The following is a 12,919-nucleotide window of genomic DNA, read 5'->3' as shown; positions in this document are numbered from 1 at the left end:
AAAAGTAACTAGATAGTGATTTAGAAAATATACTTTTCTAATATCTATTATTTTATACACTTGTGCAAATATAAAAATACTACTTGATATCTTCCCGTGTCAAACCCCACAGTCTTGCTCAATTTTGTTTTCAAGGACACTTGTTGCATGTTATTTGGCTAAAATGTAGATTGCATAAAGTTTTTTTTAATTTCAGAATCAGTATAATAATCAGCTGGAAGTAGCTGTTTCTAAACATACGAGCAGACATCTGCCTTGATTAAAACTAAGCACTGCAAAAAAATGAAAATGAATTCAGTTACAAGCAAAAACAACACTTATTCCACTGCTCTTGATTAATCATAAAACAAACAGGAGAATAAACACAGGCCTAGTGGATGTATTGAAAGAGACAGTTTATGTTTAATAATCTGTGATTTATTAGTAAGACATTATCATAAAAGGAAATATGTTTATCTACAACATGATTTGAAAACCAAACATTTAAAATGAGTTAAATATATTTTTAGGTTTTAGGTATACATTTTCATCTAATCTATGATTGTTTGAGATTTTACAATAATGTGTAAAATGCAAATAATTGTACATTTCATTAAAAAATCTCCAATTTTGAACACTTGTAAAATGTCTCTCCTACATTGCCACATAAGAAAAACACAAGAAAGAATGGAGGAACTTCATACAATCTCAGCAAAGCACTTAGCATATGCAAAAATCACTTAAGCATGTGCTATGGCTTCCAGCACCACATGACAGCTATCATTCAATTATATGAATAATAATCAAAATTAACATTCGTTTCTGCCTATGCAATTACTATTGCAATAATATGGCATCTGAAAGTAAAGCAGCAGCTTCCTATCTGTTTTAAGCATTTCTACTACCTGTCCATCTTAGTAGTACGTAGACAGTGCGTATCACGACCTGAATGAAAGCAAGTCTTTATCATTCAAAGCAAGTCTTTATCATTCATTACCTCTCATGTTTCAGAGGAAATTGTTCCCTGAATTCAACTTCTCCAGAAACAAGGTAACTTCTTCCCAACACTCCCTACAGAAAAGACTGCTTCGAGGCCAAAGAGCAAGAAAACCTAAGGTTTCAAGTCTTCCGCAGTGCTGTGTGCTTGCAAATATAAGGACAACAGAAGATGAGGGAACCGAAGCACGTAGCTGAGTAGCATTTCATTGAGTTTATAAACCTTTCTTCAGAAAGGATAAAATAATCCAAACTCTTTGGTGCATGTCTAACACCCTTCAGAATGTTGATATCAAACTATGGGTACAACTAGAAATACCTAATTTTCCTAATTACCTAAAATTCATAAATATATATTTATGTATCCTTTTCCCACTCCTCACAATGATTTCTGCATAAAATTGTTTCTTTTGAATGTGTAGATGTCAGAACTTTGGACTTATCTCCAAATTTCTGCTGGAAACTTTCCTTCACAAAACAAAAGTTTCTGATAAGAATAGAGTGTCATGGATTCACATCAATAAAAAATTCTGATATATGTATTTGAAAGTCATTTTCTATTTTCAGATAGGGGTTGATACAATGAACAGTTTTCATTCAAGTCGCCCTTGCTTAGCATCACCTATTGCTCCCCATACATCGAAGACAAACTCATCTGGAAAAGCAAAATCTCCAAGAGTTTCATCCAATGCCATTGCAAATTCATCTGGGTTTTTCTTGTCTCTTCCAGCTTCTACCATTGTCGCAGCTAGAAAAACAGAGCAAAATAATGTAATTATCATGAAAATGACAGCTAACACATGCGACTGAGATTCTTTTTGAAATCGGTATTTCAATACCAAGTAAGGTCATCTTAGAGAGATTTAAAGCTCACCTATAGAAGCCAGGATTTGCTATGATTTATGTACTTATTCCCCCCTACAGTAGCTCCATTCTGCTCTGCAAAACAGAAGAACTTCCTTGCAACGCTAGTGATATAGTTGTCGTCTTCTTTGGAGGAGCTTTAATTTTTAATTTAACCAATCCTCATTTTTATCCTAATAAATCATATTCAGCATTCATTACTGAAGACACAAGGCATAGATCAAAAGACAAGGGTCATTACAACTCCTCGTCTGGGATAACAGCTTCCTTGAGCTTGATATGAGCTTGCTGATCTAAATCATAAGATCAAAAGGCAAACTGGAATATTTTTTCCTCCAGTAAGTCAGGGTTTAAAGTCTTCCACAGAAAGCAAGAAGGCTTAGGGATTCAACATGGAAAGCAATGTACAGTTTGCATAATAAACATATGCAACAGAAGTAGAGATGGATTTTCCAGAAACGACCCAGTTTAAATATTGAGCATGACCAGCAGGAGTAATGATAAATGGATCTAGCAAAAACACTTCAAGTACCGTATCTATTTTAGGAAAGAAATTCAAATGCTAGGTTCAACTCATGCACTAGGTAAAATGCAGAGAAAATTAACTTCAGGCTTGTTAGATACTGGACACAGTAAGTAGGCAACTGGCTGAAAGCAGTTGTGCTCTCAAGAGACTTTTGACCTATTCCCCCATCCATTTATTAATCACAGGATCTTGAAAAGGTTACCTGAATTTTTCAGTGTCTCATACACAGTGCCTATACATAGTGAAAAATAAGAACACTTACCTTATTTTTAAAAGTATTTTGAAATCTAAAGAAAAAAAGCTTTAAGTCATCTCTTATTCTTATAGCTTGTCAGAACTACATATAATATCTCAGCAGAAACTGAAAAGAGCTACCACTGCAAAGATTATAACTGAATTATCTCTTCAGTTATCCATTTTCTTCCAAAGCAAGAACGCACAGGAACTGAATATACTGCAAGAAGTGTATGTTAAACTTTAGGATTAAAAAAAAAAAAAAAAAAAAAAAAAGAGGGAAAAGTTTGACTGATTTCCTAAAGAGTAAAGGACTTTAACATAAATATTTCAGCTGCAAATGAAAGCCCAATGTGAAAACATCACCAGCTTCCTGAAACTTTCTCAGGAAGATTGCAAAGTCTGCAGAAATCAAAACAGCTATAATGTAAAAAAAATAAAGCAGAGGCTACAAATTAAGTATCATTAGGCTTTCCTGTACTTGCAAACCACTGGAACGAGGAGCTATCATTGCACTGTTTAAAAGTAATATTGCAGTATATAATCCAGCACATGAGCTTTCAGAGGTCTGGCTGATGGAGTGGTGTAAAAAGAATAACCTGATGAACAAATCCTATGCCACCCTGGGGATCTCCAGCCCAAGCCCAAAAAACCCCACTTCAGAGTAGTAAAACAACTGAGGTATTAACTGTGAGCAATATTTATTCTTCTGCTTGGATCTGTATTTCTTTCAGTATCATCCAAACTAAAGAGTGACTTATGTTAGAACTGTTCCAACATAAGCGTAAGGGTTTGCTTCAACTATTATTTCCAGCTCTGAAAAGCAAGTCTTTAATTTATAGCACCCTGAAGGCTGGGAAAAAATGTGTTTATGCTAACAGGAAGTCAAAAGACTAAAGCTGCTGCTGGAAGTTTCAGAAGTCTCAGCCAGGTGGTTCACAGATTCACTGCTGTGCGCAAGCAATGGGAGCCACCAGCAATCTCCTGGCACTCAAGGGAAGTTTGAAGCAGAGACTGCCAATACAGAAAAGGCAGACTATGATATCTGGTACACTCACACTGTCCAGCATTTTCCCCTACTAAACATCTGAGTATCAAAATTTATCAAGGTTTAGACACTAGTTTGGCTAAGTTAGGGTCACCGCTTAGGACTCCGCCCTTTGCTGCTATGCTCATTCCTGACCTTTGGCCCCTGGGCAGTTTCCCCAATTTCAGGAAAAATTACAACAGTCTATTTCAAACATCAGGTGTCAGTGGCCCTGGGATATTAGAGCAAATGAAACCCTGAAGGCTCCGACATCTCTGGGTTGTGGCCCCTGCACCTCCCAGAAGGACAAAGGTGTTCGCAGAGCGAACGGGAGCAGCTGGGCCTGCAGGTTGGGCCAGGAGAAATCACAGATAACAGGCTATCACAGTTTAAGAGATGTCACAGACTCTAGAAAGCAAACTCAGCACAACTAGCACAGCTGAACGCAGTTTATTTCCTAAGCTATCTCTGCTCCACAGTCTCTGTCAATACTCACAACAAACCCCATAAGGGCTGCTGTATTTTGTAATTATCTTGCACACCTGCTTTAACTGCAAGATGTTTTGTTATACATCAGGTAACCATCACTTTCTTCACGAACATACCAAATGCTACTGTCATGCTTGAAGGATCTGATACCTTCTAGCCCTGTCCCAGGGCGATATCCAAGTGGAAAGCAAGCATCGCATTGCCTGTAAGAGGGAAGGACATTCTAAAACCACAGAAGACCATTTTCACTGGAGCAGTGTACCGAGTACTGCTATGTGCTGCATACATTGCTTTGTATCAGCATGGCCAACTCTCTCCGATACAAGTAAGATAAATTTCTCCTGCTCTAGTTTTTTTAAAATGCATTCAATATTATTTTATTAACTCAAAACTCTGCTCAAGTTTACTGACATTTATGAACTTCTGACAAACAGCGTTTGCTATTATGCAAACTTGTAACAAGCTATGAGCAAACTTGAGCCATATTGCAAACATCAGCAACAGTAGTTTTGAACAAATTCGATGTTTTGATTTTAACTGCATTCAGACATGAGACTCCATACAGAATGTCACTGTGCCAAACTACACAGCACAGTCAAGGAAAATGCACACAAATCTTTACAGTTATCAAGACAGCTCAAAGTAATCCAGCTTCTTGGGCACTGCTATTGGATCTCAAGGACTCTCAACACTCATTTTCCTGCCAGAAGAAACCCCAGTCCTATCATGCCAATTCTTCCCACCTCCTCTGTGAAGATCCTGGGACACTAACTCAGAGAAGTCTGGATGGGAAACAGGCTTTAAACATGGGACTCTTGTTCCTGACAACTGTAAATTGAGTCTTTGTCCTATCAGCACCACCCTCTACGCCCAGATGCCATGGCAAAGAGGGTCCTTAGAAGAGTGACCCTAGAGGAAATGAGGTAAAGGGCTTTATTTCAACTTAACAGGTTTCCAGTTATAAACCAGGATATCATAGAATCACAGAATCAGTAAGGTTGGAAGAGACCTCTGGAGATCATCTAGTCCAACCTCCCTGCTCAGCAGAGTCACCTAAAGCATGTCAGACAGGGTTGCATCCAGGCAGGCCTTGATGATCTCCAGAGAAGGAGACTCCACAACCTCTCTGGGCAACCTGTGCCAGTGCTCCATCACTCTCACAGGGAAGAAATTCCCCCTCACGGTCAGGTGGAACTGCCTGTGCTTCAATTTCTGCCCATTGCCTCTTGGCCTGTCACATGGGACAACTGAAAGGAGTTTGGCCCCATCCCCCTGACACCCTCCCTTCAGGTACTTGGACACATTGATAAGATCCCCCCCTCAGGCTTCTCTTCCCCATGCTGAAGAGGCCCAGCTCTCGCAGCCGTTCCTCACAGCACAGGTGCTCCAGCCCTCTGATCATCTTCATAGCCCTATGCTGGACTCTCTCCAGTAGCTCCATGTCTCTCTTGGACTGGGGAGCCCAGAACTGGATGCAGTACTCCAGATGAGGCCTCCCCAGGGCTGAGGAGAGGGGCAGGAGCACCTCCCTCCACCTGCTGGCAACACTCTTCCCAATGCACCTCAGCAGACCATTGGCCGCCTTGGCCACAAGGGCACGTTGCTGGCTCACGGTCAGCTTGTCATCCACCAGCACTCCCAGGTCCTTCTCGGCAGAGCTGCTCTCCAGCAGGTCAGCCCCCAGCTTGTGCTGGTGCCAGGGGTTATTTTTCCCTAGGTGCAGGACTCTGCACTTGCCCTTGTTGAACCTCACGAGGTTCCTCTCTGCCCAACTCCCCAGCCTGTCCAGGTCTCTCTGAATGGCAGCACAGCCCTCAGGTGTGTCAGCCACTCCTCCCAGCGTGGTAGCATCAGCAAACTTGCTGAGGAGGCACTCTGTCCCCTCATCCAGGTCACTGGTGAAGAAGTTGAACAGGATGGGACCCAGTACTGAGCCCTGGGGGATGCCACTAGCCACAGGCCTCCAACTAGACTCCCCGCCACTGATGACGACCCTCTGAGCTCTGCCTTTCAGCCAGTTCTCAATCCACTTCACCGTCCACTTGTCTAACCCACACTTCCTGAGCTTATCTAGGAGGATGTTATGGGAGACAGTGTCAAAAGCCTTGCTGAAGTCAAGGTACACAACGTCCACTGCTCTCCCCTCATCTACCCAGTCAGTCATTCCATCATAGAAGGCTATCAGATTGGTTAAGCAGGATTTCCCCTTGAAGTTGCTCTGTATAGACTTTGGGAGAGGTCAGAGAGAGAAAATCCATGCAAGGTGAAAGACAATTAGGATACAAACAGCTATGGATATATTTGCTCAAGATGTTAAAAGAAATAGCAGTACTTCGGTAGCCAGAAGTAGGTTAGAATCTAGAGGAGCATTCCAACAGGAAGAGTGGGGCAAAGAAACGTAGCCAGTACAAAGAGAAGCTGACCAGGATATATGGAAAGAGCCGTCGAACAGTCATCCAAGAGAGCAGCAGTAAGACAGTAACACACATACTTATGCTATTGTCCAATTGCCCTAGCTTAAATTTGAGGATTACACAGCAATAAGCTTTAAGGCTGTCATTAACTCAAAAGTGTGACTTTAAACACAACTTTCTGTTGCGCTGAGCTTCCAAAATTATGAAATAGCACATTAAAAATATTTTTTCAGAGGTTTATCAAATTGGAAAACAAAATCCACTAAACTCAAGCAATCAAGACAAATTGCGACCCAGCCGTCCAGGAATCAGATGTCACTGTCATTTGAAAGTAGCAGCCTGAAATAAGCGTTTTCTCAACTGCAACAAGCCCCTGTAATCAGCACTGCCAGAGCACACTTAATGTGCTACATTTACGAACACGCTCCCCTTCTCGGGTTCGCTTTGTGTCGGGAAATACGCTCCAGGGAAGAGCGCTGGCGCCTCGCTGCTGGTGTGCGCTTTTTCAGTAGCTGAGTGCTGACCTCTAGTGTCAGTAGGGCTCTATTACCATACAGCAAGTGGTCGTGCAAGACTCACGCGATCCTTCCCGATTTTCACATGCAAGCTGTGCGTGCCACTAATGCATAGGTATGCAGAAAGCTGAACCCTGCTTCACTGGTTTCAGGCATACAGAAGCACTAAATAAGTCTCCTCTGCCACGCAGTATACACATCCTTACTTCACTGGCGATTAACACAGGCACATGTGCGCTCACGGCATGTCTTCCTCTTCGTAGCACAGCTGGAAAATTCTGTGCACAGCATGTATGTTTACATAGAAATTTTGCAATGTATAATTCCTCAGGCAAATCAAAAAATCAGTGATTGCCAAAGCATTTAGTTGATACTTGCCAACTTGAAGAAAACTTTGGTTCTCGGAGGGTGACAGCTCCATGCCAAGTTTCCTTCTCTCCCCTCCCTTTTCCCAACGGCTTCTTGTAACAGCTACACCGTAAGTCATTACAGGAATTTTATTCTAACAAAGAGAACAGTCATTCCAAGTTTTGCACGCACACCAGATAGCCCCATCTCTATACAAATATATATACTTCTAAATTTCATTTCAGGTAAGGCTCATATTTCAGAAGTTTTTTTTTTTTTTTTTTTTTTTTTTTTTTTTTTTTTTTTACATATGATAAGTTTTTACATATAAAAAAGATTAGCAAACTCAAAAGAGGCAGGAGAGTAGAAGGACTTCAGTCTTCTCAACTTTAACTGGGAAGCTCAATTCTGAACAAAGCAGTATGTTGCTTTTTAAACACATTCCCATGGAAATAACTTTGAAGATTCTTTCAAGAAATCTTTATTTTCACTTTGGACAGACACATTTAGCGCATGTGCTCTGAGATCTATGATCTGCCTGCTGTTTCTACTGATTACACCTTATAGGTCTTTTCTACCCCTCTCTGCTATATCCTCTCCTGTAACTCTTAAACCCAGAAATCTTTACAGAAACATCAATATTTATTTACCTGTAACATTACCACAAGCCCTACCTGTATCAAAGGTAACTAGTATTATTATTTTGGCATTATACTTTTAAAAAGTTCAAATTCACACTCAGCCTCCTTATGACACATCAGAAAATGTAGTGTATCATTGCAGTTTTCAGTGTTTAACATTACTTGGGTTTGGCTTCCTGTTGAACACTGTCAGGACAGGGCATTCAAGGAACCATTGGAAATATCCTACCTTCTCCTTTCTGTTTATTAAGTACCAGTCCTTCTTGGAGCGGAGAAAGTTCCTTGTTTAATCAGACTTGCTACTTGCACAAACCTCCCAGTAGTCTCTCAGGGTATACAAACAGTAAGCAATATTCTCTGACGTTACGGCAGAGAAACCGTAAGAAATCTGAGCAGGGAAGAAGCAAAAATAGTCCTTTGGAGAAGGAAGTTTGGTGGCAGGAGCAGAAAACAATAGATTCAGGGAGAATAACAATTAAGTCCGTGTAGTTGGAAAAAAAAGTATCTAATATTTTGGGGATAGACTGAAGGGCCAAGAGAAAAAGCTCAGTAACAAAAGTGTCACAGATATTTTGACTAGATTGAAAGTTTGGGGGGGGGGGGGGAAGAGCAGAGAAGTTGACCTGAAAATCTTTTAAACAGAAATGAATATGCAAAGATGAATAATATCTGACAATACTAAAGGAGTGCAAAAAAGGAAACAACCATCCAAAACCATAATAATTGAAAGAAAAAAAAAAAGAAAAAAAAAAAGATAAGTGGATAAAAACTGGCCAAAAAACTATTAAAGAAAACAGAAAAAGAGACCAAAATTTGGACAGGAAGCCTTCCCTGCCACAGTTTTTCCATCAGTAGCATTCTGGGGTTGAATCTCATAGATCCAGGCTCCCTCCCCTCCCAGGGTCTTTGGTATCAAGCAGAGTCTATCCTAATTCAAGCACCAAGGACTGAAAAAAGAAATGCCACTAAAAGTCTTCACTACCACTGCTTCCCAAGCAGCTGGATTTCCATATTGCTGGACTGTTCCTATTCCTTTACCAGGAAGCACTGACAAATTTTAAATTAATTGGCTGAAGCTCTCAGTAACCAATTAATGTTTTAAAGAAGGCTGAACTGGCCCAATTTCTGGTGTATTCATAAAATGGCTAAGCAAGACATTTTCAGGTCATTTTTCAGTAAAATGGAATACAGAGGTGAAAAGGTAAGAGAGCATTTAAGAGGCAGGTATGTAAATCTCCACAATGTTTAGATCCCTGAATTGCAGAAAATAACAAGCTGTGCCAGAAAACCCGTAATTGGATGCATTCCCATTAAATCATTTCCAAGCATTTTACTCCAGCTTAGGTATTTGTGGTAGAGATAGTCAGCCATTCTTGAAACTGTCAAGATACTTAACTATGCAAAAATTAAGGGCTTTATCTCATCTTTAATTCTGTCTGTAATTTTACATTATTTTTCTTTCTTTTCTTTTTTAAATTCTGGCTCAAAATTGGGGCACTTTCAAAATTCAATCACACCATGGAAGTGTCATTTTAATGGAGATAAAAGAGTAATATTAACTGACATACAACGCTTTCTGACAAACAGAACTGCATAGGAGTGAGCAATGATTGAGATCTTAATCACTTGTCGGCTGTCGCATTGTGATGACTTGCATTTTCAACTAATCTGGCTTGAGTAATGAGTGAAATTTCTAGCTGGATGGTGATTGGCACTCTCTGAATGAATCCTTTCCTCATATTTCATTTTCATGGGTGACTGATCACATCTAGTTATAAAAATCCTGACATATGTTAATTGAACAGATTTGTGACAGGTAATTAGCTTTCCATTCCTAAAGAGTACTAGAGCTGTTTAACTGTTTAAAAATGATAAAACTTTTTTTTTTTTCGCCATCACCTGTAGTCCTTGATTCTAGGATTTGAACTTCAGGAAATGGCTTCAAAAAGTGCAAATGAAAGCTACATGAAATCTGGAGTCTTTGATTTTCACTGCCTTTTTGAGAGAAGCAGAAGGAAGAGATGAAGAGCAAAATAAAAACCCAGTTGGGAGGAAGAGCTTGGCTTCAGGGACTCCTCTCCATTCTTTGAGCAGTCTTGCAAAACATTCTTTGAAATTTTCAAGCCTACACCCTAAAAGATGCAAGGAATTACTGAATTCATGGAAAACCTCCTCCACCAGGTGCTTTGTGATAGCTCAGCTGTACATGCTGAGAGCTGAACTCCTCAGTCTACTGTACAGGAGCTGTCCCATCATGGTACCAAGAGCTGAAAACACAGGGAACACCAGCTCCCACAGGAATTCTTTTCCCTATCCCAGGGCAGAGCACAACATTTAGGCACCCCAAGAAACCATGCTGTAGCCTAGGATCTCAAGGCCTTGGGCTATAGATACTGAAACCAAAATCCCTGGAGCTACTTATTAGACCTTCAAAATACTGCCAGTAATGCCAGGAGACTGGAGACCAGAGAGTGGGAACCATTGAGGATAGGAGCCCTAAGCTGCATGACAAAAACCGCTCCACATGGGGCAGACAGCTTAAGCCTCCGGAGCTTTGACGTCTGAGCCCACGATGGACTGATAGCAGAGGCTGCAGGGGAGCCACAGAACATGAGATTCCCCCAACCCAAACAGAGAGCCAGCACCACGCAGGGCTCCGGGGAGTGTACTACATGCCAGAGGCATCGCATATTAGCATTGCTGAAACAGCTTTTGAGAATGTTAATTTTGGGGGGAACTGGAAAATTTAAACATTTCCTGAAAAAGAGAAGTTTTGGCCAGCGCTATTCTTCATTCCATGTCAAGGAGCCCATCTCTGTCTTTGGCTGGGGAACAAATAGTACTTTACCTACTATTTTCCTCACAGGAAAAAAAACTGTACAAGTGCCAGCTAGATTCTTGCCAGTAGGAGAGCCAACAAGGACTTTTGGCCATTCAGATGATCTCCTGTTGTTCTTGTTCCTCTGTGCTGCCCAGCTCTCCCACATTGCCCTAAGTTTCATGCCAGACCAGTCCTCTTAATGCCTCCTGCTCTGGCCCCCCTTCTCTCTCAGACAGGCTTTCTTTTCAGTATCTTTTTCCATTTAGCTTATCCCTCCCTAATTCTTGACTGGCTTTTAGATATTACTGTAATAATAAATACCTTTCCCTTTGTATCAAGGGAGTGGTTCCAAGGCAACACCAGTTCTGTAACACTATCTGAGGAGTACACCCAGCCACAGCTCCCTATAGAGGGGCTTGTAATTCAGCTAGACTGTAAAATATTAGTGGTTTCTTCCATTACAAAGAGAAATTCCTATTTAATTGTTATGAGACTAACACAGAGACAACAGCTGCAAGGACATCTATGGAGCAATTAAATATGCGTTTTAAGGAACTTTGGATATTAAGGTTAAATAGTTTTTTCATTATAAACAGTCGATTATAATGGCTAGCAAATATTCTGGAAAGTTTCCTATGTTTCCTCACACCACAGGCTTTTGATTAACTTGTGCTATTATTTTGTCAGCTTCACTGCTAAATATTTACCCTTTCCCTGCTGAAGATCTCAAATTCAAACTTCAGTGATCAAATCACTTGTCCTTAACAATGTCTTATTGTCCTTAATGTCCTTAACAATTATACATACAAATTCCACCAGAAAATAACTGTCAGAAGGAGAACAGAGATAGCAGTAAATTAATTGCAAACAACCAATACTTTATGCAATAGCATAAAGATAATATATGGGAAGAATAAAGGACAAATTAAATTACAAGGTTTGTAGTGAAAGATTCTTTTATCAAAACAATACTTTTGGAGAAAAACAGGAGTCTTTGAGAATTCATATTAGACAAATTTTGCTTCAACATTCAGAGATTAAAATGCTTACAGTAGCTTTACATTGCACAAAATGAGAAGTAATTTAATCGTGTAGTAATGCATGTTTTAAATACTCACCTAACTCAATGTCTCTTATCCCCATATACGTTTCAAGAAGTTCATCCACCTTTTTTATTGCTTTTTCTTCAGCTTCTGATGGCTTTGTTGAAATAAAGGGAGAAACACAGTAAAAGCATGATTATATCTATCTTAGCTGATTTCAAAATAACCAGTAACTGCCACTGATTGCACCAGCTCTCATCTTACCCACCTAAATTTAAAAAACCCAAAAGTAAAACATATATTTCACTCTTCCACTCTTCTCAAAAACCCTAGCCTTCCTACTAGGGTCAAATATAGCCACATAACTTTCACTTTTACCAAACTAAACGTGAGTCTTTCTTCTGCTGAAAATACAGATCTTCATCAAATCCTCACCAGCTTTATGGGAACCCAGGATAAATAGCATTCTTCTTCCAAACCTTAATCCTGGTTTTACACACATTTGTGTCAATGTAAGTTATTAGCCTTTCTTAATCTTTACTCTAACCCTGGATACTTTGCAGTATCAGAAACAGAAGGAACTTTTCATTTGTCCTTTGCCTCCACCTCTGCGCCTTTTCAACGCTCCTTGGTCTAATCCAGTTTAACCACATCAATGTAATCCCTAATATTTAAACATAGGCTCTCTGATTCTAGATTCCTCCACATTTACCCTTATTGTGCTAGTATTGCACCAGCTAGCTGGATGGACAACAAGATGGCCAGTCATTCTCCTGCTGAGCCACAATCTGGTGACACACATATCCACCAAAGGGAAAACACTTCACTGTAAACAAACACCTTGTTCACACACACAGAGGCTGCCTGCCAAAACTCCTCTTCACCTTGGTTGATCTCAGGGGTTCAACAGGACAAGCCCTGGGCAAATTAACCTAGCTTTAAGTTAGACCTATTTTAGGTGGGAGGTTGAACTAGGTAAAGGTCCCTTCCAACCTAAACAATTCTTTGATTCAATTACATAG

The 12,919-nt window shown here is 40.2% G+C and overlaps 1 protein-coding gene across 1 annotated transcript in view; it reads right to left on the bottom strand.

Annotated features, from left to right (window-relative positions):
- Window positions 1–534: 534 nt before the first annotated feature.
- Window positions 535–12,919, bottom strand: part of GIPC2 (GIPC PDZ domain containing family member 2) — a 28,016-nt gene continuing 15,631 nt past the window's right edge. The window contains exons 5-6 of the mRNA XM_062581392.1: window positions 11,973–12,054; window positions 535–1,723 (exon numbers count right to left, since the gene is read on the bottom strand). Coding sequence (XP_062437376.1) covers window positions 1,569–1,723; window positions 11,973–12,054 — 237 coding nt within the window. The 3' untranslated portion in view covers window positions 535–1,568. The remainder of the gene's footprint in view (window positions 1,724–11,972; window positions 12,055–12,919) is intronic.

This window comes from Rhea pennata, chromosome 8 (genome assembly GCF_028389875.1).
Source record: "Rhea pennata isolate bPtePen1 chromosome 8, bPtePen1.pri, whole genome shotgun sequence".
Taxonomy (NCBI): Eukaryota; Metazoa; Chordata; class Aves; order Rheiformes; family Rheidae; genus Rhea; species Rhea pennata.
The sequence above is the reverse complement of the archived record's forward strand: the minus strand, read 5'-3'. Positions and strand labels throughout refer to the sequence as shown.